Source organism: Typha latifolia, chromosome 4, assembly GCF_019914945.1.
Source record: "Typha latifolia isolate L0001 chromosome 4, TyphaL0001v2, whole genome shotgun sequence".
Classification (NCBI taxonomy): Eukaryota; Viridiplantae; Streptophyta; class Magnoliopsida; order Poales; family Typhaceae; genus Typha; species Typha latifolia.
Genome location: NC_133089.1, coordinates 4646499 through 4668950, shown reverse-complemented (window position 1 = coordinate 4668950; position 22452 = coordinate 4646499). Strand labels below are relative to the sequence as shown.

The window sequence follows — 22452 nt, the reverse complement described above, 5'->3', positions numbered from 1 at the left end:
TTTCTTCCCTAACGACCACCAACTTAAGCCTATTTTCTTAATTTCTAGAAGTAGATGGCTATTGATTGTTTCTTTGAGTAGAATCTATCAAAGATAAAGATGGACTATGTCACTCTCGGCCGTAGTTAGCAAGTGTTTTACTGGAAAGACAAAGTAAAGATGAATCTTTAGTTAGCCAAGTGTTTAAGTAAAGAATGGAAAAATAACCTTCTTTTCATCTGGTAGAGAAAAAGAAAGTTGAAAGCTAAAAGAGATTGATACCAAAGCGAAAGACAGGATGACATTTCATGTGATTACTAGTACATGTGATAGAAAGTGTTAAAAGAGAGAGAAAAAGAATACTCTGCATTGGTTCTTCATGCTTTTGTCTCCATTCATTAGAAATCTGGGACCTCATGTTAAAATTTGAATTGATGTAAGGTAGATCTAGGGGTGCTCATCTGGCCTGCAAACCTGAACCCAAACCCGACTCGGGCCTGACTCAAAAAAATTGGGCTACGATATGGGTGGATCCTGGCTTCTTGGCTCAAACCCGACCCAAGGGTGATCAGGTCCGGTCGTCGGTCTAGGATGTCAGCATTTTTTGCTAAACTTGACTCGACCCGATCCGTCCCGATGAGTAGTGCATAATTCCTAGGTGCATATTACCTAGCATTGATGAACCTTGCTACCTGCATATGAGCTATATAAGAAACTTTAGAGAGCCTCTTCAAATTTCTTTAATGTAGAAGATCTGAAATTATCTATGGAAATCTCCAATATCAAGGGAAAAACAACAAAAAAGAAAAAGAAAAGAACAACTCAATGCAACAATTCTATCAGTTGCAGCGTTGACAAGATCTTAGTGGACCCTTTTCTGATTCCAATCACCATACGAGATGACAAATTGGCATGCAAGCAAGAACTTCCTCTTTACTACTTCAAAGAAATGGAGTCATATTTCGGTTATTCTGGTAGAGGCCCTATCCCATTCTGCCACTTGATACACTGGCATTAAAGTATATTACTCCTATTTGGCTATCATGGCTTATCTTATTCTTCCAAGCATAATTAGCATCAAGTTGGCATTGTATTTTTCTAAAAGGAAGTTGACCAAACTGCAACAATTACTTCCATAAATGTTCCTCAAACTTTTCAAAGCAATGGTACTGAATTCCCTTCACACAAAAAAAGTCTATCCAACAAGGTTGAAGCACCCCTTTGCCATTATTTAATAGTGTTCATATTTAGATATTGCTTCTAGGATGTTATCTTTAGTATTCATGGGATTTTCCTTGTTCTCATAATAACCTCAAAGTTGCAAATTATTTCTCCAGTTTGAAGAAAGCATCTGTAGAGTGGAAATTCAGCTTTCATGTTCTTTAGTTGTTTCATGTCTGAAAAGGGGTACTGGGAGGAATTTATTCCTCATCTGCAACTCAACAACCAAGTAACTTACCGAAATAAAGTCGCCCAAATTAAGCTTCAAAAAGAGTAGTAAAGGTTGTTCCTTTCTGCAACTCGATAACTATTGCAAAATAAGAGTATAGACTAGAAGAAAAGGAGCAAGATAATCGAATGGAAGGGATGTCGAAACAAAAGGAACACTGGATTCCATTTCAGCCAAATTATGTTTGACACATGAAATAGGCAATAATGATCCACAGTAAAAATGAGAAAGACATTTATTTCAGTAATCATTCAGAAGACAGAATGGAACGCAAGAGTAACAATCAACTTCTTCCACCTGCCTTCCGCTATTTCCTACTACATCACAATTGACAATCACTCGGTCGCAGCTATTATGGCAATGGCAATCTGAACATTTTGACACATAGAAAGGAAGACAAATTCCAAGTTGGAACATCAGAGTTGCAGATATGTTGCACTTATGGTTTCCAGAGTATGGTAGTCTCTGCAATCATGGAAGTGACCACATATGGATCCATGTTGGAAGCAGGCCTTCGGTCTTCGAAATAACCTGACGGAAAATAAAAATCACTTTAGTCTGAGATATAAGCAAGAAAAAGAATGAGCAATAGAACAAGTAACATGATCTCATGAACTACTGATACTGACCTTTGCCATTCTTCTCCGTGTCGCGGCCGACCCTAATAGATGCCCCACGATTGGCAACACCCTGCGAAAGATGAGAACAAGGCAGTTAGTGCACAAGATAAACTTATAACAAGGTAGTCTAACTCAGGAAGTTAAAAAGTATACTTACCCATTTGAAGGTGTTAATGTCAGCAGTCTCATGCCGCCCAGTGAGGCGGCGCTCATTGCCTTCTCCGTATGCAGCAATGTGTTCCTTGTGCCTCTTCCCAAGATTTTCAATTGCTTTCTTTATGACTTCATATCCTCCATCTTTCCTCATAGACTTGGTGCTGGAGTCATCAAAGAAGAGCATTTAGATTGTCATCAACATTAGTACAAAGATACTAAAATTCTTACATATCACTCAATACAAACAATCTTACCTGTAATTAGTGTGAGCACCAGCACCATTCCAATCTCCCTATCAGCACAAAATAAAGATACCAGCTTTTAAGTAGCAGAAGACATTAATATGAAGGAAGCAAAAGGAACTATGTCAGCGAAAAGGATGAGAGGAAAAAGAGAGGAAAATTAACCTGAATTGGCTTCGGGTCGAAAGAGAGCACAACGCCAGCGATTTCAGTGATCCTCTGTTGTCATCAGAAAAGCATATCTTAATAAGGAACCAGTCAATGACTAGACTGAGAACTTGCCACTACAGCATACTGTGGCTTCTCCATTAACTCTGCTATAAATTTACCTCGAGAATGTAACGAGCAACCCACAGTTCATCACCAGCAGAGATGCCGACAGAAGGGCCAACTTGGAATTCCCACTGTAGAGATGACAAAGTAAGCAAATGCTAGAAGAACTACGAGATAAATTCTTCGATAAGATAAATATAGCTAGGGAGAAAATAACTCCATCCTCACCTGGCCTGGCATGACTTCTCCGTTAATACCACTAACGTTGATCCCTGCATAGAGACAGGCCTTGTAATGGGCGTCAACTATGTCACGGCCAAAAGCTTTATCGGCACCAGCAGCGCAATAATAAGGACCCTATTTTTCATATTCATCAAAGAGAATAAGAGAATCAATGCAAAGGAGGGTTCCTTCTGTCAAAAACTTTTTGTTTAACATTTTATATTATTTCCAACAATCTGAAATAAAAGAAAATTAACAAAGCGCACTGTATAACAACAGAAGTTGGAGTATCTAATTCATTACCTGAGGGCCAGGGAAGCCTCCTACTGGCCATCCAAGAGGCCATTTCACATCTTTCTGGAGGAGGGTGTACTCCTGCTCAAGTCCATACCTAATAATTGAGGAAAAGAAAAGCTCATAAATTCATGACGAAAAAAAAATGCAAGATGAAAAGCATGAAGAATTGAGAATGCTTATAAATAGTACCAAGTTTCTTCAGCTGTAACATCAGGATGACTAAATATCTTAGCAGCATTATGTCTTTTGTTGGTCGGAATCGGCTCTCCTGCCGGTGTATAACAATCACACATGACCTATACAAACAAAAGATGATATATCTTGAGAATTTATTTAATATCTAGAGACTTTCAGAAGAAGAGATAAAATTACAATTGAGAGGAGGAGAGTAGCAAATTACTCACAAGAATATTATTTCCCCTCCTGAATGGATCCTTGAAAATTGCTTGAGGACTTCACATAACAATAAAGAAGACAGTTGTAAGTATGCGATATGAATATCAAACAAGCAAAGATTATGTAAACAAAATTAAAACATACTATAGGATCACTTCACTGTCCTCTCCTGGAGCTTGACCTGTGCTCGAACCATCGTAGTTCCACTTAGGAAGCTTGCTGGGATCAGTAACAGGTCCTGGAAGTGTCTGCTCAAAGAAAATTACACATATATCACATAATGAGAAAGATAGCAAAATTTGATTAGGAAATAAAATATAAAGGGAAATATTTAGGGTGAGAAAAATTTATACCCTTGCTTTGCTCCTCATATCCATGCCAGATCCTCCAATCCTGTAGGACAATATAAGTAGCCGTATTAGATAAATTATACATGTAAACGGAATTTATAACTAATATACCAAAAAGATGGAGGAAAAATAATAACAAGAAGAATAGAATTTATTCCATGGCAGATAGAACTGTAAGAGCATGTAATCATCTATAGAAGCAAGTAATAAATGAACTCCAATGTGATGGGGCCAAAGCAAAAGAAGCACATTTAAATGATAGCTAGGAATAATAATAATAAAAAAAGTGACCTTGGAATTCTTTTTAAGAAAGAAATTAGAGGATGAAGTACCAAAGCAGCTTAGCACAGAGTAAGGATCTATCACCCAATAACACAAACTGAAATGAATATGGTAAACTGAGGACAAAAGAACCAATAGAGCAAAGCAGAGAAGAGAAAAGCGAAACCAATGCTACAGAACGGAGCAAAGTTTCAATAACCAAGTAAAATGCAAATACCCATTTCCTAAAATCCTACAAAAGGCAAAGCCCAACACTCGTAATGAATAAAACCATCCAAAAAAAAAATTTGGTTGCAAAGCGAAGAACTTTACCAGATGTACTCGGCAATGATCTTGTCAGTGTTGTCAGAGAGATTGAGGTTGACGAGATCTGTGAGCAGAGCCATGGCTGCGACTTTGAGAGCTCTCACAGATATCAGAAAGAAGAGTGAGAGAGAACAAGATGGACTCTGCCAGGCCGTGGAGAGGCATCCTTTATATGCAGTGAAGCTGCTAATGATGGGAATATTATACTACTATTATTAATTTCTATTCATAGTTTAAATATGGTTTTATTACTAAGAGTTTGAATAATGCAAACAAAAGAGATATTTTTAAGCCCAACTTGGTATATTAACGGTATCAAAAGAAAATATAAGATAAACTTTGGTCAACTGCCGGAGCAGGTGGAAAAGCCGGTTTTCCTGACTCGGATTCCCGGTTTACCAATCCTCTACCGGCTGGCACCGGTCAAACCTCAAGACTGGTAAGCTTTTCCATTTCAATCCTGGTAGTTGCCTCGTCGTAGTTTATAATTACCAAAGATAAAAGAGTTCCTTCCCCATTTAGATTTAGAAGGATATATTTGTGAATTGAGATAATTAGAGGGATATAAACGTCAAAGACCCTGCAAGCTTTTTATTTTGTAGAGTTTTTTGACGAATTAATTTGGTCTTTTTAATAAACTTAGTATCAAAATAGGTCTATTTTAGATATATTAGCTGCCAACTTATATTTTTTAAAGTAAAAAGCTTTCAAACTTATTAACTTTTTATATAGGTTAGTTCAATGCTTCATCCTAAACATTAACATATTCTTAAATTTATATTTATCTATTGATTAAATAAATTAAAGATAAAAGTAAAAAAAAAGAAGACCATGTTATAATCGGTTAAATTAGAGAAAATAATTAAATTTAAGTTTGGATAAATATAGTCAAAATCTTCTTACCCTTCTCTCACTCTCTCTCTCTCTCTCCTCAAATATTTTTATATTTGTTTGTAATTCTCATATAAAATGCTAATAAAAACTAGTGTTTTATATTACAATACAGGTTTTTTCTACGTAGTTCATGGGGTGGCAATTAATGTGTCAAAAATAATAACCTTTTTAACTAATAATTCTGGGAGGTAGATCATTTATGTAAGTAAATTTGGAATTAAGGTGCTTAGTTTGATTAAATACTCTTTATTTTTGTACATCAAATCATGCATTTCTAGTTTATTTGCAAATATATTCCCCTTTTCTTCTTTTCTAGTATACTTTAATCCTCTAATGTTCATGTGACGTATAAGCCTTGCACTACTTTTTATGTAATCTATTAAAACCTTAGTTTATGTTTTTAAATATCTATAAATATATAATATAATGTAAAAATTAAATATTAATTTGTGGATATTTTTTAAGATCTAAGATGGGCTCACAATTCACATGCATGCACCATCTTGACATCCATTTAAACAAAATGGATGTCAAAACTTATTCTCTTAATTTCTAGTGAGAAGAGAAAAAAAACTTTGATTTAGTTATGTTCATTTCTTATTTAATATTATAGATATTGTATGTTAAAACCCATGAAACCCAAGAGATCTAAACGTTTAGTTAGATTGATTTATTTTTGTTTTAGGCATGTCTACGTTAAACTTGCTTGGCAGCTAGGGTTTGGGCGAATTTTTTTTTTTTCTTCACCTTATAGCTTTTCCTCGCCCGCCATAAGCAATTTCACCTCTCCCTCATCCGCGGCTAGGAAAGGGTAGGCTTTTCTCCCCCTAGGTGAGTCTTCCTCTCTCCCCCGACAATCTCTCTCATTTCTCCCTTTCATTTAGATCGTCAATCCAAGTTTGACAATATCTCTTCCTTCCTCTCATCTCCATACTTCTGTCGCCATTTGCACAACCACTGTCGTCGCCTAGTCCTCTCACACCAGCATTCTCCATTCAAACATCTTGATATGTTTTCCTATGGTGCTGTTGATGTTAGCCAAGAAGGAGAGGCTAGCTTTCAGGGCTACCGTCCTATCTCCTCCGCTTAATTCTTTACATGAGTAACGTCCTTGCTTGATAATTTTCTTAACTGCAGCTTAGTCTGTGTTCAACCCTAGGTCTGAGGTAATACAAAGCTTAATTTTCTAGACCTTCTTTAACCCAAAAAAAAAATCTAAACTTTTCTCTCTTTATACAATTGTATGAAAGAAAGAGAGATTCAATTATGAAGAAAGCTTTCCCTGAAAAACAGGGGAAAGCCACGTGTCCAATACAAAACCGCTCACGCCGTCGGTTTTACGAGTTTGATGAGATTGGTCCCTGACAGAATCCCATGCAAATAAATTATTGGAATTTTTTAGGAAAAAAATTACATTTCGTATTTATTATCTACTTATTATATTAGCACTTTATCTTTAATGCTGTAAAAAATACCCTAACATTAGTTCTTATAACGGACAGTTACAAAATAGATGAAAAATTACATTAATATTTTTAATTTTCTAAGTCGAGGTTAAAATAGAAAGGAACCAAAATTTAAAGTTAAATAAAAAGTATTATTATTTTTAAAAGTAATAAATATTCCCTAGTAAAATATAAAGTGTTTTTAATAAATTTTCATGTTAGTATGATGCTTGGCCACTACGTAATGTAACCTTTTGTAGATTACTAGCATATGAATCATTATGAACATGCTACTAAACCTTCATAAATAAGAGGTCTCAAAGCTATTTTTACATGATATTTATGTTCAAAAACTTTGAATTAATACTAAGTCAGATAGATCATTAGATTATGCCCAATACTTTGTCTATGCAAAATTAGGTGTGATGGAGGTGTTACAAATTTTATTTGTTTTAAAAAAAAAGTTTGCCCCTCTAGAGAGGTTTGATAGTTGACAGTGAAGATAGATAAAATACAATTATGTTTATAATCTAATCTGGAGCTAGTTGGGATAGATTAATCTAAATTACTATTTCTTCCACTTTTAATTAAATAGTGGACTAAAATTGGAACTTTGCTTGTGACTATAAAATTACAAGCGTTTTCTAACCCCCGCATTGGGCTGACTTTAATATTTTTTAGTATGAGAAGAAAAAAATATATATATATATATATTTATTTAAATAAAGCAGCACCGATTTAATTAGAACATCATTAAATTTTAAAGTATTTTAAATTTAATATGTTAAGTTTATTTTAGAGTCAATTGATAGAGCTCAGCCGATTAAAAATGGCTCATATCAATATATTGACAACTGGGTAATCCACCAATTTATCCTCTTAGTGTATATATGCAGCAAAATTCTTAAGTTTTTTTTCTTCTATTGTTAATGTAAATATATGAAAATAAAATGAATTAAGCTGATTCACAAATGGCTGATATGTGTAGGAATTTACCAGACATCACAGAATAGGTGGAATAAAAAGAATCTTTTCTACCATTTTCTAGTCTATTGCAACAAAATGTCCCTTTTAAGTCTCATAAAAGGCCAAGGCAAGCTGCTCAATTATTCCAATGAGCAAGTTGTCCTACTTGGAAACAAGTAGTAAAATAACAAAGAGTTGGTTGCCATCTTTCTATGTTTGAGTCTCTAACACAACTCTGTCTCTATTTGCCAAGGAATCCCCTCCTCCAAATATTCCAACTCATTTTCTATCAATTTGTCAATTGTTAATTGCTCATTTTGATTCTCCACTATCTATCACAATCAAGATCTAGTTATAAGATATTATGCAAGTTTATGTTTTCAACTCTTTTAAGCATCTTAATGCATTTGATTACAAAGTAGAGCCCTGCAAGTTGCATCAGATGTTTAGTTTGACAAGTACAAATTAATATCATCCTATTTAATTATCTCTGCAAACAACTGCGAGTCGTCGCCTCCTCATCAGATGATCACTTCAGGTACTACTTTTTCCCCCCACTTTTTTTATTTTATTTGTATAAGATGAAAACTAGAATCTTAATATTGTAAATAAATAACTCAAATAAATTTGAAAAAGGATCACTGCTTATTTGCACCTTTAATTGCTCATTTGACTAACTCGAACAAAATAAGTTAAAGATTTGTGCTAAAATTGGGAACCACAAATGAGATTTAGTCTTCCAGGAAAAATAAAGAGTCTAATCTCATTGGTAATTAGACTCTTCATTATCGTCTTCTAAATTGGTCGAAATATAGCAACTGGTATCAGAGCTCAGGTTCCACAGATTAATTGATTGATTGGTCCACCATCTATAATATCTAGATTTTGGTTTGAAATTGTGGGTACTCCTGACAATATTTAGATTTGGCCTCTCTGATTTGGTCTTGATCCATCAAGCATCAGTAGTTTTGAGTGGTCCAAAAGAAATACTTCTGCCCACCACTTGTTTTGCTGTTAGTCACATTGCAACTTTGAGGCTAAAAACTTCTCATAAGAAGCCTTCAAACACAAGTGTCCTCATCCTGAGGATGGAATCTTGATCTAATCCAAAGAAATGGGGGACAGCATCCAAGGATGCGTCCCAAGCCACATAGTTGCCAATTTGATCAAGCTTTGCGATCACTCAGTAAGTTTATGTTTGTGGAAGTGAAATGGTTGAGGGAGAATATATGCCATGAATCATATCTTAATCTTATCCTGCTCAGGAAAGTTAAAAGATATCGAAATGAAGTGAGAGGTTAGAGGGGGGGTTCAGCCGTTGAGGTTCTTTGTTGAGACCACCAACAAGCTATAACTCTATACTACTTTGAAAAAGAAAAAGACAATTCAATTCAATTCAATTCAATTCCTGTTGTAGCAAAAGTAGGGCCAAAATATTATCCATCCAATGCGTTTGTTCTCCTATTCTTGTCAGACGTTCAAATCTGCATGCATATTTGGATAGTCATGATGGGTTGAATGAGACTTCTTTTGATATTAGAAAGATGTGTGCAAAAGATTTGGTTCATTTCATTTCAGGATTGAAGTACAAATGGCGCCATCTCCACTCGAACAAGAATAGGAAGGAATTGAATTTCGTCTTCATTTTGGCTTTCCAATATATATATTTTTTCTCCCTTCGCAACTTGGAAGAGTAGTCAGATTCTTGGCTAACCTTCAGGTCCTTTCTAGAATATTTCTTGAACTCGCCTATGACAAAGATATTCTAGGGACAAGAATGAAATACATAGGCAGATATGATCAGATAATCTCGGGGGGCATAAGTAGTTTGTTTATCCTGCCAGCTTCATTTCCAAACTCAAATGCAAAAGAGGAAAAAGATGAGAAGAAATCACAATCACTGAAATGTACATTTCCTAACAGCTTTATTGGGATAGTCGAACCAGCTGAACAGTATAAACAACTGAATCTTCTCACCTCACCCAAATTGTTCCTCTGCTCATAAGGTCTTCACTTAAAAATTACAAAAACCCATGAGCAGAGATTTCAAAAGGAAAAAAATAATAAGAAGAAAGAATATAGCTAGAATTCAAGCATATTGGGTTCATCCAATACGTACCGCTAACAGAACAAAATCTAACAAAACGACCAACCAATGATATATATGATTTACACCGGCTCTACCCACTTCTTTGCAAATTAAATATATTCCATACTACATGAACTTGTGATGCGGGGATTTTGTGCTATATGGCCCAATGCAGACCTTAAAACATGATCAGCACCACTCAATGCATCTGTCCAGGTATGCTCCATGAAGATCTAGAAGGGGGCTGATTGATCTCAGGGAGTGTCGAAGACCTGCGTGTTTCTTCAGATCTTTGCATCTCCTGCATATGATCGACAAAAGTAAATTACCCTTCAGTTATTCTAAAAGAAAATTGTAAAATATGTCGCGTCAGGTCTTATCTATGAAAGAAAAAAGGAATATCTAGAAATATCTCATCCATGCACTAGAAAGGAATATAGTTGCTATCTTGTAAGATAAGATACTAAGGTGCTTCTTATACATGTGATAATGTTGAGTTTGACATGCTTTTGTGTTGCTGCTGAGATTTGGCAGGTTGTCGATGTTGCTGTTGCATGTTCTCAAACTGTTGCAGCCTAGCTGGAAAGTTGATTGAATTATGTATGTTTGCTGCATCCTGGTTTCGCTTGCTGTCATCCGACAACTGTAGAATCTGTGAATATGGGTTCCCTGATGATGAACGCTTGATATTTTCACTACTCAAGGCAGATGATGGCACAGTCTTCAATCGAGTCCGTAAGATCTTAAAGGCTGCACTTTGCTGCAGATACAGAGATTGTACATAGATGGAGACAATAAAGAGATTGAGAACTAAAAAACCACCTGAAAAACTGAATATTATAATACAGTAACTTACAAGAACTATAGAGGTGTAGTGAATTATAAAAAGGCTTCTACAACAACCCAAAAGAACAGCCCAGACTAATATAAGATAACATGTTATAAAGATTAAAGAAATGGGACAACAGAAGCTTCATCTAAATAAGATAGATGATGAGGAAGCACGCGAGTTAATTCTAAGATGGTGATGCACTAGAATATTGGGAACAGTAGGAAGCTCTGCTCTCTTTCTCTCTCTCTCTCTCTCTCTCTCTCTCTCTCTCTAAATTATGTGTTGGATTGATATTTTAGGAAGAAAAGAACTCTAATCCCACATTCCCAGTATGAAGACAGGCCTCAACTTGGGAATCCATCATTGGATCTGAACTACCGAAAACCTAAGGCCTATTTGAATGAGTATACGTTTATTTCCAAGCCAGTTTAGTATTCACTAAACTGATTTTGTATCCAATACACAAGTTTAAGGCAAAACAGGTTTAGGAGAAACCAACTTAAATTCATTCTTCTCTATCATCTCCTCGTACATCCAAGTATCCAACTATTTTACATTTACCAACAAAATGTAATTACTATTTTGTCTTTGAAAAGACATCACTTCAATCACTCCCAATTCTCTCTTCATCCATCTACTATAAAGGATATTTTAGCATTCCGTATCAAAATATCTACTGTTTTGTGCCACATTAAGTGTAATTATGGCACCTCTACTGTTTAGTTCCGCTACATCCAAAAGCCACCTAATTAAAGTCTGATCTATTTTGGTGACCTCAGTCTAAGTTATTTTGCAAATCCATAGCTCGTATGAAAAAAAAAAAGTGGAAACCCAACTAAAAATATCAACACTTTGACATACCTGAGGCAACAACATGAGAAGGCCATAGAGAGCTTTTAACAGCCATGCATTTTTTCCAGGCTCTAGGAGCTGCAAAAGTTGGCAAAGCATAACCTATCAGTAAGTGCGCAACCCAAAAAAATTAATACCATTACATAATTCTGTGTAGATAAAAGCAGTGTTCTCTTACAAGTAATATGAAGTGGAAATGTCCAAAAGAAGAGATGCAAAGATAAGGAAGGAATAAGAAGCTATTAAGTAATCTGTGGTTGTCAGAACAGTTGACCACAACTGAATTCTGTCACTGATTAATCAGCTAATACATGGCATTCCAGACGAGTGGTTAAGTACAGAAAATATCAGAAACAAGCTAAAATTGAAAGTGTGGGACTAGCTATAGCAATATAATTGCTAACAGCCTAGCAACAGTTGTTAGACTTGCCAAACAATGTCAGTGGCAGCTACTTGAATATATATATGGAAAATTTTATTTCATTTGAGTGGTATTTCATTGTGCTAAACGAGTAGTACACCTTTTCTTAATTTTTATTTTGGAAATGTGATGCTTTATTTCTGCTATTTTTCTAAATTTATTTTGATTTTGATATATATTAAAAAACAAAATTGAAAATTCCAAGATCAAATCCAAAAGTGGCTGAAACTCTGAAAGTTTTGTTTTTTCAGGACCAAAATGAAAAATGAAACTTCAAGCCTCAATTTTAGTTACGATTCTAAAGTTGTCATTCAAGAAAATCCCATCAAACTATTAATTGTGCTGGATTATATACTAATCCTTTATCACTTTGAAGCCCTATATTCCATCTCATATCCTAATCTCCTCATCTAACTGCTATTGGATTTACATTAGTAGACTGCCTCAATGAAATATGCAAGACAAAGATAAAAGCAAATTCACTTAGCAAGATGAGGATAAATCAACAAGACATATATACATATATTAAAATATATACCTGTAATCGCAGGTAAGCAAAGATTGGAGTCTCCAGTAGGCGTATCAACTTGTCTAGCTGTACTAGGAATTTCAGATTTATGTCTTCTTCCCCCAAAGACTGAATTATAGAATTCGTATGATGATATGCCTTACATAAATTAGAGAAAGAAGTCAAACTACTTTACAACATAAAGTTGGAGCAAGACAGCAATATAGTATATCCCTACCTGAGCTAGAAGACACAAACTTATTATTGCCATTGGGGAGTGGCACCAAGAAGAATACAGGGATAAAAATAAGTCTTTGCCAGAAGAGTCCACCAATGATTGCTTAAGGAGACTTCGTAGCTCAGCCAGTTCGGATGAGGTGAGTAAAATAAAATTCAGAGCCTAATATATTTACAAAATAAGAAATGTTAATATCTTTATACTTTGATGATGATAATTCAATGGTCAAGGCATCGGGATAAACCTGAACCATGACAGATGCAAATTCGAAGTCACCTTCACTCTCAAGAATTGTTGAAAATTCTCGGTAAACTTTTTCAGCACCCAAAAGAACACAAAGTCGACATACTATCATAGCACCCCGCCTGAAAATGTAACAAAAGAATTTGCAGAGACATACATGTTAATTGTTTACGTGCTGGTTAACATGTGGTACTCTTGAATATCTCTATCCTTAAACAACAGAAGAGGAAAACAGAATTGAGAAAAACAGTTGCAGTTAAGTTACATACTTCTCCAGAAGCACATGGTCTTTGTGGAAGCTATCAATTAAATAAGAAAAGAGATGGTGAAAGTGATGAGCCTCTTTAGCTATACATGCATGTACTTCCAGCACCAACAAAACCACCTGTAAAACAAGTAAATATAGAAATTTGAAAACTAGCCCTGAAAGAAAGAAAAGAATAAAATGCAGCACAAGAAGATGAATTTTCAATTTTCAACATTTATGCAGAGGTACAATCACATTGGGAAATAGTATGTCAAAAATTTGTAAACATTTCCTCATGAATACAAACTTCGTGCTCCAAAAAAACATTCAGGTACTAGAGGAAGGAGCACAAGCTAATGCAATTTCCCTACCTCTTCAATATTTAAGGGTAATACTATTCACAAGAGTCAAGACAAGAATAAACTCGTTGAACTGAACACGAGGCTCTGGAGATTTTAAAGAGCATCAAGTTAACACAAGGACATCAAGTATCGTTCTAAAGAGTTGTTTGGTCTATAATGAGATATATATTGGACATGTGAGAGAAAGGCACCTAATCATTTAGATGGCCATGCCTAATGTAATTTAGAATATCACCTAATGTAAAATTCCAATGAAAATGAAAAACATATACCATATGTTGTTTCTGGAAATGATACAGCATAACAGCTGCATTTCAGACTTCAGATTACAGAAGAAAGAATACCATCAAATGCAGGAAACAGAACAATTTTGCTATCAACCTTGACAGAACAGCATAGGATATGACATAAACAAACTGATAAAGAGCCACAACGTTCATCAAGTAATTTTCCTTTTACAGTCTTGAGTTAATGATGAATAACTGAGAAAGAACCTCTGCTAGGGTACTTCATTTATTAATGATTGATGATGAAATGTTCCCAGCACAATAATACAGATCCAAGAAGAGATAGAAGTTAAAAAAAAGTAAAACATATTGCTCACTATGATGTGTACCCCTAAACATAAAACTATATATTCATAGCAAAATATAAAAACTTAACTATGATCGTACAAATCGCACAAGACCAACATGTATAACCATACAGGATGCCATTATCTAATACAATTGAGAACTTTCCTGAATTCCTCTTCAAGTACATCCAACTTAAGTGGATAACTATGATCATACAAATCGCACAAGACCAACAAGTATAACCAAACAGGAGATGCCATTATCTAATACAATTGAGAACCTTTCTAAATTCCTCTTCAATTTCATCCAACTTAAGTGGACTAAAAATTCTTAGCATAACTTCAAACAGTGAATACCAGTCACCTTCCTCCACTATGTAAGCACCCTATAGTTTCTGGCACATATCCTTGCGAACAAGCCAGTATATGGAAGCATCCATGTTTCATAGCTAAGAATATATACTATAATCTTCTTCAATAGAAGAGAAATTCATAATACATAGATTGTTAATTGCAAAAAGGATCCTCGTCTAACTAATCAGACCATTCCAGCACAAAATGGCAAATAAAGAAAAAAGAAATTGAAGACTATACGAATTTAATATAATACAATTATGGGTTTTATGCGTGTATACCCTTAAAAAATCTCTCATTTGTTAATAGAAATAAGATAAAAATATCATTAACTAAGAGAAATACTAAAAAACTAGCATAAGGATAGTTTTGTTCATTAACATTTAAATTATTCAAATTTTAACAATCTAACTCTAAGGGATATTCATGCACGAAATAAGCATTTTCAAAGGAATACATGCAAAAATCATTTGTTTTGAGAGGCATACATACAAATATCAACTTTAGAAGGGCATACAAGCAAATAAGATATTTTTTAAGGGTAGATATGCAAGAAATCCTACAAATAAATAAAGTAAGTGTGACATAAGAAGAATAGAGAAATATTCTAGCTCACTTTCTTTTAGTAGATTCTTCAATCTTGCATACCCAAGGTGCCAGTGGGTTAGGTTAGATATTAGGTCTACATGCCTCTACTGGTCCAGATAACAACTTGGATCAAACTATTTCAGGCTAATTTACTAAATAGCTCAGAATTAAACTAGAACTTTCCAGCTCAACAGGAAATAATGCTTTAAATATTTATGGAAACACCACCATTCTAAGTTAATCTACAGATAAGCCATATATTATTATTACATTTAAGGCAAATAGTACATCTTAGTTACTGCACTGAACATAAAAGTTGAACAACCAACAGAGGGTTCAATTTAAATAGTTAAAAAATTTGATGGTCCTGCCAATCTTAACTCCAATCATGAAAACGTGTTCAGAATTGACAATAAGTAAGCCTTAATAAAAAAAATTAAAATAAAAACTCAAGAGTTTAGACTAAACTGACATTCAACATAACCATGTAAGACCATCTTGTGACAGTATCAGTTGTCAATTATAGCAAATATACAAGAAAAAGGAAACGTGATGCAGTAAAAAATTGGTAAAGTAAAGATACTTACATCATCTGAAAGGTCTGAAAGTGCTTTCAAAAGTGAAACGAAGATATCATTCAAGTATGCTAAAACCTGTTGCAGATACAAGATTCCTCACTTAGTAAACCTAGGAATGCGTAGAAAAGCCAAAGCTTCCAAATACCAACTCCCAACTAATATCATGCTTCAACACTCCAAGATCAATAACCTATTTAAGCCATGTTAATCTATTTAAATATTTAAAAAAGTAAGGGTGCAAAACAATCTCGAAATTACATGAATAAAAATAACTGTCACAGCAGTACAGCACTCAAATTATAGTCAGAATGGAAGATTCACCGAATCTAAAATAACCTACAACAAATGGGCAATTTATGCTCAAACTGTAAGTGGAATCTAAAGAAGACAGTCATAGATTAAAAGAATCTATGAGTTTAAGGTAGAGGGAAATTATGACATTAAACCTTATGCGGAAATTTTGGATCATTTTCAGAAAAGACATTAAGTAAAAAATGGAACAATATAACTTCATGAATTCTTACCAAGCTTAGCAAAACATCATGTTTCGACTTGGGGATTGAGCACAGGATCAATAAAAACCAGTAGAATTACAGACAAAAGAAGAAACAGGAACATAATCAATGCAAACATTTCATACTGTATGACCTTGCAGAGGGGGGTAGATTACCCATAACAATTGCTTAATTAAGACTTCATAAATGAGTCATCTTGCAACTGTTCCCACAGACTTTTAGTATCATTGATTACCAAAAAGTATCTTAAATCTATGATTGACCATCATCATCTATTTAGTTGATACAGATGTTGGAGAATGCTTCTCAGGAAAAAGGAAATAATAAAAAGCAAAAGCAGCAATTAGACAACATGCATGTCCAGGGATGCATAATGATGAATTACCTCAGCTCGGTATCTGGCCAGAAGTGCTGCAATCCAGTGCAATGCTTCAATTCGAGTAGCCACCCATTCACTAGTTAATTCTCTGGGGAAGAAACACGGAAACCATAACTAATTATTTCAGCATCTGAATCATAGATGCATCAGAAGTCCTTCCTGTTGACTTTCATGTTGCTCACTTAGAAGTACAGAGTTAAATTAACCCAAATTATCAACAATAAGCAACCTTTAATCTTAGCTGCTTCGATGTCAGAAGACAAATGGAAAGTACCTTCTTGCAATACTGAGGATGGCTTCTATATCGAATCCTTCACTTGGATCAGCTCGGATGGCACGAAGTTCTTCATTGGTTTCACGTGCAACCTTCAGGAACAATATAGCGTTGTCAAAGTACAGTAAATCACTGTCTTCTAAAGGCATCACTCAGCTGACACGACCAAAGAAATACATTTTACCACACTAATCTTCTCCTCTTTGTCAGCTATGCATGGTAATATAGCTCCTAAAATATTGGCATAATAAGGAACCAGTTGGTCTCCCCCAAGTTTTACAAACTCATATATCTGCAATTTCCAGAATATATAATGTAAATAATCTATAAGCATTTCATATCATCGAAGAAAAGGTAACATTTGTTTCATTGAACTTCTCAAAGGGATGGCATTTTTCACAAAATAGTTGAAAAAAATATTAAGTTGCAAACTGATAATGATGAGTCAGCTCTCACCCATGTTATTGCTGTCAACCGAGTGAATTCGTCAGAAGAACCTGCCCGTTGTACCAAGATCTCAGCCATACGACCATAATCTACATTCTTTATGATAGAGACTATCAGTCAAAAAATAAGATACTTTACAGTAGATGCATAACGCAATTTAAGTTACTAGCTAATGCAGGTACCAGTGGCCTTTTCAAGACGCACTCTTTAAAGGAAAAAAAAAGGTAATTATGCATATACAATTTAATGATGCAGATATCTAATGGAACAATTTAGTTAAAAGAAACAACAACCAGGGATTCTCATCCAGCTTGCATAAGAACCTTACTGGAGAATTTTTTATTTCTTGGAGAAACTCAGAAAGAGCAGAATCAGCTTGCTGTCGAATTTCATGGCTGTTATCACTTAACATATTAAATAAACCTGCACAAAGATATCAATTGCATAAGATGTAAAAAAATTCAAGGTAAAGGGGACAAATATTAGTACAGATACTTCTACTAAAGGAACATTACCATCAAGAAAATCTGGAAGAAAACCAAGCATATCAATGTCAGGGACACTGTCCAATACAGTGATCCATCCCACCAAAAATTGCCGTACATAAGGGTTGAGTACATTCATACGTTCTCTTAGAAGTGGTATAAATTCTTCTATGCTTTAAAAGAGATAAGATAGAAGCACGCAATCAAATGTTAATAAAGGTAAGTATGGATCAACGAAAACTAAAATAAATAGGATAAAATAGCCTACCTGAACTGATCACTTTCCGTCACAATATCCTGGTTAAGAGTTAAAGTCAGGTATGATATATGATACAATCAAGAAGAGGAAGTTTCTTTTTTCTTACAAAACAAAGCAGTTATAGATTACCTTTACAAGCCTGTCTAGAAGATGAGCAGCACTTTGCACATTGCCATCAGAGTCTGCTGAGAGCTTACATAATGCATCAAATATCTTATTGAAGAAAATGATGAAATCTCCTCTTACAACCTATGGAAGAGAATGACATGTCCATTAAGACACATGAGAAACATAACGGAAACTATTTTAATTAATTGAAGTATCTGATAACAGCAATACTCACCTTTGCTATGTTATAAAGTGCTTCACAAGCATAATAGCGAACTCTACTATCTTGGTCATGAAAAGAATTAAGTACAGGCGGTACAATTTGCTGTCATTCGGTGCCAAGAAAATGTATCAGACAAGAAAAGTAATACTTCATCACAAGGATGTTTTGCATGAACCAGAAGTACTAATAAATCTCCTATGAACAAATGTTGTTTAACTTTGTAAATCCATTAAAGGATGAAGATGTAGATAAAAATCTACAGCCTAATAACCTTTATCCTAGATGGAAAAAAAAATTCAAGTATCCATGGAATGAAGACTACAGGATCATCCATACTTGAGAAGAGTATGAAATCCGCAAGATAAAAAAAATTATACCTAAGTCATTAAATTAAACTCCGTCGTTTGGCATATGTCCAATAAATTTGGAATTCAAGATCATCCATACTCAACAAAATGCTAAGCTAAATGTCGTCTCTGCCTAATGGAAGTACCTAGGCAGTCATTTTCCAAAACAATGAGGTTGAGTGCATAGATGTCCACATAAGAATAACTAAACAGAAGAGAGGCTCTACAACAAGGTTGAACTGCCAAAGATAAACAAATCAAAGATTTCAAGAATAATTATCTGAAGAATGGCCTAGTAAATGTCTATGGAACCTCAACAAGCAGGGTCGACCAAGCAATTGAAACAAGGTAATAGTATTAACATATAATTCAAAATAGAAAAATGAAAATTCTTAATCTCATATTAGATCAGACCATTAAGCAAGGTCTATGAATTTCACTAAAGTATTCCTTCTTTAAGACAAATATTTAGAGGCAATCACGAAAAAGAAGTAATGTTTGAGTCATCATTAAAAGATGAAGCTAGTCCTTGAAAATTTGTATCTTGATTGATAAGGAGTTGGCCTATTCTTGATAGCTTCCAATTTGACTTGATAAAACCTTACCATTGTACCTTATATTGGTGCAATAGACCCAACAAAAATCAAAGTATCAATCATAAAAGTACACCTTCCGAATTAATCTACATCTGGTGTTCTATCAGTGTTGTAATACTATAACCTTGCTACATTTAAGTGGTCTCCCAGGCATAATTACAATTAGTTCACTTTGGACTACGTTCTCCAACTATAACCAGAGCAAATCTTTTTGCATTCCTAGGAATATTTCAAGTCACTAATTTACCTTAATGGTCTCTAAGAGCAACAGAAATAACTAAAGCATCATATTAGACAATTTTAGGAAGTAAATAGCTCAGAGTGGAGATCCTTAAAAGGTCTAATTTAGTAGATATTATTTTTTTACGTATAAATCTGAAAGGAATTAAACAAAAATTTAGGAATCTCCCTACAGGCTGATTATGGAATGACCCCTAGAGATTGACAATGAACCTTCCTAATAATTCACCTGCTCCGGTAATTGGTTCATGCTTGAAGAAAAAGATAAAATATAATATAATAAATCAATATCCAGTGGAATTGATGATCAAGTTAATTGATTCAAATTCCTATTTTCTGAAATACCTCTAAGCTCCAGTGATTATACTTCCAAAGAAGCGACTGATGAATCTCATGATGGGCAATCCATCGACCCCTCTTTGGTACCGTTAGAGAAGGAGCATTAGATAAGTAGACAACTACATTTAACAGTTCATTGAACTTGTGCAACATAGCATGACTACTGCTCAGAGATTAATCTGAGGACAACTCATGTGGAACTGACTGCATACACAAATTCCTATAGGATAAGTCTATATATACCCCCATAAAATGAGGTAATCAAATAGTTATTGAATACCCACAAAGTGGCAAGTTCACAATTAATTAGCTGCTGCCAACGAACAGCCATCAGCTCCTACTGCAGTACAGATCTTCAAGAGATATATGTGCTTTGTAAACTAGTAACTAATGAAGTTCTGAGGCCTGAATAACAAGGGAAATAACAAACTACTACACTCGAGCTTCCTCTTCGTAAATTGACGAGAATTACCCCATGTCCCAGAAGTAAATAAATGAATGGTATAGGAACTAGAACAGATAGTAACAAGTAAAAACAAAATAACTAAAAACAATCTTATCCTTTAAAAAATCGTCTGTCTTCCTATATTAGTTCTTTGGAACTTACAGTTAAAAGTTGCCCAATACAGCACGTTAGTGATACTAGCCAGGTCCATAAACCTGAAATCTATGAACATAACGAACACTAATGGAATTTCCCAACTTTGTTACAGCTTATTTTTCTTAAGTAGTTTGAGGTTGCATATGCCCTCCCTATGATGCAGTAGTTCTTTTACAAAAATAAATGATGCAGTAATTCACTAACCTCAAGATGCTGAGCAGCTTCTGTTGTCAAGCCCACTGTAACCGCCGCAAGTCCTATCAATCCACCCTATAACAGACAATACAAATCTAAAAATCATTTTCACTAATAAAATTTAGAAAAACTAAAATTTGTAACAACTCCATCATCATCAAACCTTCCTATAATTTGCCTGGGGAGAGTACGTGAATTCTGTCGTCAACAAACTAATCACCGCCGATATCTTATCGTGCTCCCCTGCAAACGCAAGCTGCTTCACGATCCCCTCAATCTGTTTGTACAATTGTTTTTAACTCCCCCAAATCAACCGATTAATCAACCAACTTCAAAACAAAAGCAGAAATTCAATCAACAGAACATTACCTCAAGCGCCGCATTCTTCCGCTTCTCGTAGAGCTTGTCGGCGAGGTTTCTGAGAACCGCGCCCGGAATTATCGAGAGCGCGTCGGCCATGGCGCCCAGGGGCGACGACCTCGCCCGAGATCCCTGCGCTAACTGCGAGCGATCGGCGACGACTCCCTCTTCCGAACCTTCTCCTCCTCGAATTGGAACATCGCCGAACCGTACCCCGCCAAATCGAACGCTGCAAAGCGGACGAGATCGAAGACACGAGATGAAGGAAACCCTAATGGGAGATCCAGAAACCCTAACTCTAGACCAAAATAGATTTGTAGGAGAAGATAAGCGATGGAGAAGATATATAGAGAAAGCGAGGAGATTGGCGAGATCGTTCTTTCCCTTTCTATTCTGCACGGCGTTCTTTCTATTTTCCGCAAAATCCTCTCTTTTTTCTTCTTTCTTTTTTACCCTCTCTCTCTCTCTCGCGTCGGCGTTTACCGTTGGACTCGCAGCAACGGCGTTTAATGTCGGGGAAATCGGATGGACCTTTTTACGTAAAACCCCCCAACCTCGTTCCAAATTCCGAAGATGTCACCACTAGGGAATCGACTCAGATAGTGGGAAACGGAGGGGGTTTGGTGAAGCGGACGGTGGTGATGGGATACGACTGTTTGGTGGAGGGCTGTAGATCTTGTAATTTGGTATTTTTATCATTTTTGATCCACTCTTTTAAGGAAATTACATGATAACCGATCGATATAGATTTAGATTTAGATTTAGATTTCTTTCCCTGGAGATAATTAACCGATCCTCCGACCTTATGGTCAAGAAGGTGAAGAGGAAAAACTTCCTGGAAAAGTCTCCACGATTCACGGAGGTGAAGTAACAGGTAAGATACCAAAGGGAATAGCGAGGAAATTTTGGATTTCTTTTGGGAGAAAATCTTTAAATTTATTTGGACCGTACTTTTAAATTAGAATAAATAATAAATATCGGAAGCTTCGGTAACAACTGTACAGGATAAGATAATGATCTGTGGACCTCCACACGAGGAACCAATGAAATTTTAATTATTTTAAACATACATATATATATATATCAAACGTTCTCATGAAACTGAGCAGCACATCATAGATTCATAATATAATTCAGAAGATCCATAAATTGGACCAAAACCACGTAACAAATAGAAAACCATCTGATGCCCCAACACCACGAGAGCTATGTCTCTAAATTATTAGCTGTTGCATGTACTCCATCTTCACCCTTCCAATTACTCAAATAACAAATCAAGTTGATAAATAGGTCATATAGGAAAGAATTAATCAGAAGAAT

General features: G+C 35.1%; 2 protein-coding genes across 2 annotated transcripts; both read right to left on the bottom strand.

Moving 5' to 3' along the window:
- Positions 1-1569: 1569 nt before the first annotated feature.
- On the bottom strand, positions 1570-4838 carry LOC140786673 (glutamine synthetase nodule isozyme-like). Its single transcript, XM_073135279.1, has 13 exons — positions 4580-4838; positions 3989-4028; positions 3780-3883; positions 3644-3692; positions 3429-3535; positions 3246-3333; positions 2949-3077; positions 2777-2851; positions 2613-2666; positions 2460-2497; positions 2207-2366; positions 2059-2119; positions 1570-1960 (listed from the first exon to the last, which is right to left on the bottom strand). Exons 1-13 carry the CDS (start codon positions 4651-4653, stop codon positions 1869-1871), a joined length of 1071 nt encoding a protein of 356 aa, XP_072991380.1. The 5' UTR covers positions 4654-4838; the 3' UTR covers positions 1570-1868.
- Positions 4839-9779: 4941 nt separating this feature from the next.
- On the bottom strand, positions 9780-21635 carry LOC140786724 (protein VAC14 homolog). Its single transcript, XM_073135350.1, has 20 exons — positions 21142-21635; positions 20936-21049; positions 20782-20847; positions 18467-18556; positions 18253-18372; positions 18133-18161; positions 17895-18037; positions 17708-17802; positions 17389-17475; positions 17117-17224; positions 16933-17024; positions 16665-16746; positions 15774-15839; positions 13331-13446; positions 13063-13183; positions 12819-12980; positions 12611-12739; positions 11661-11729; positions 10449-10727; positions 9780-10268 (listed from the first exon to the last, which is right to left on the bottom strand). The coding sequence occupies exons 1-20, from the start codon at positions 21229-21231 to the stop codon at positions 10167-10169; spliced, it is 2160 nt and encodes a 719-aa protein (XP_072991451.1). The 5' UTR covers positions 21232-21635; the 3' UTR covers positions 9780-10166.
- Between the last annotated feature and the right edge of the window lie 817 nt (positions 21636-22452).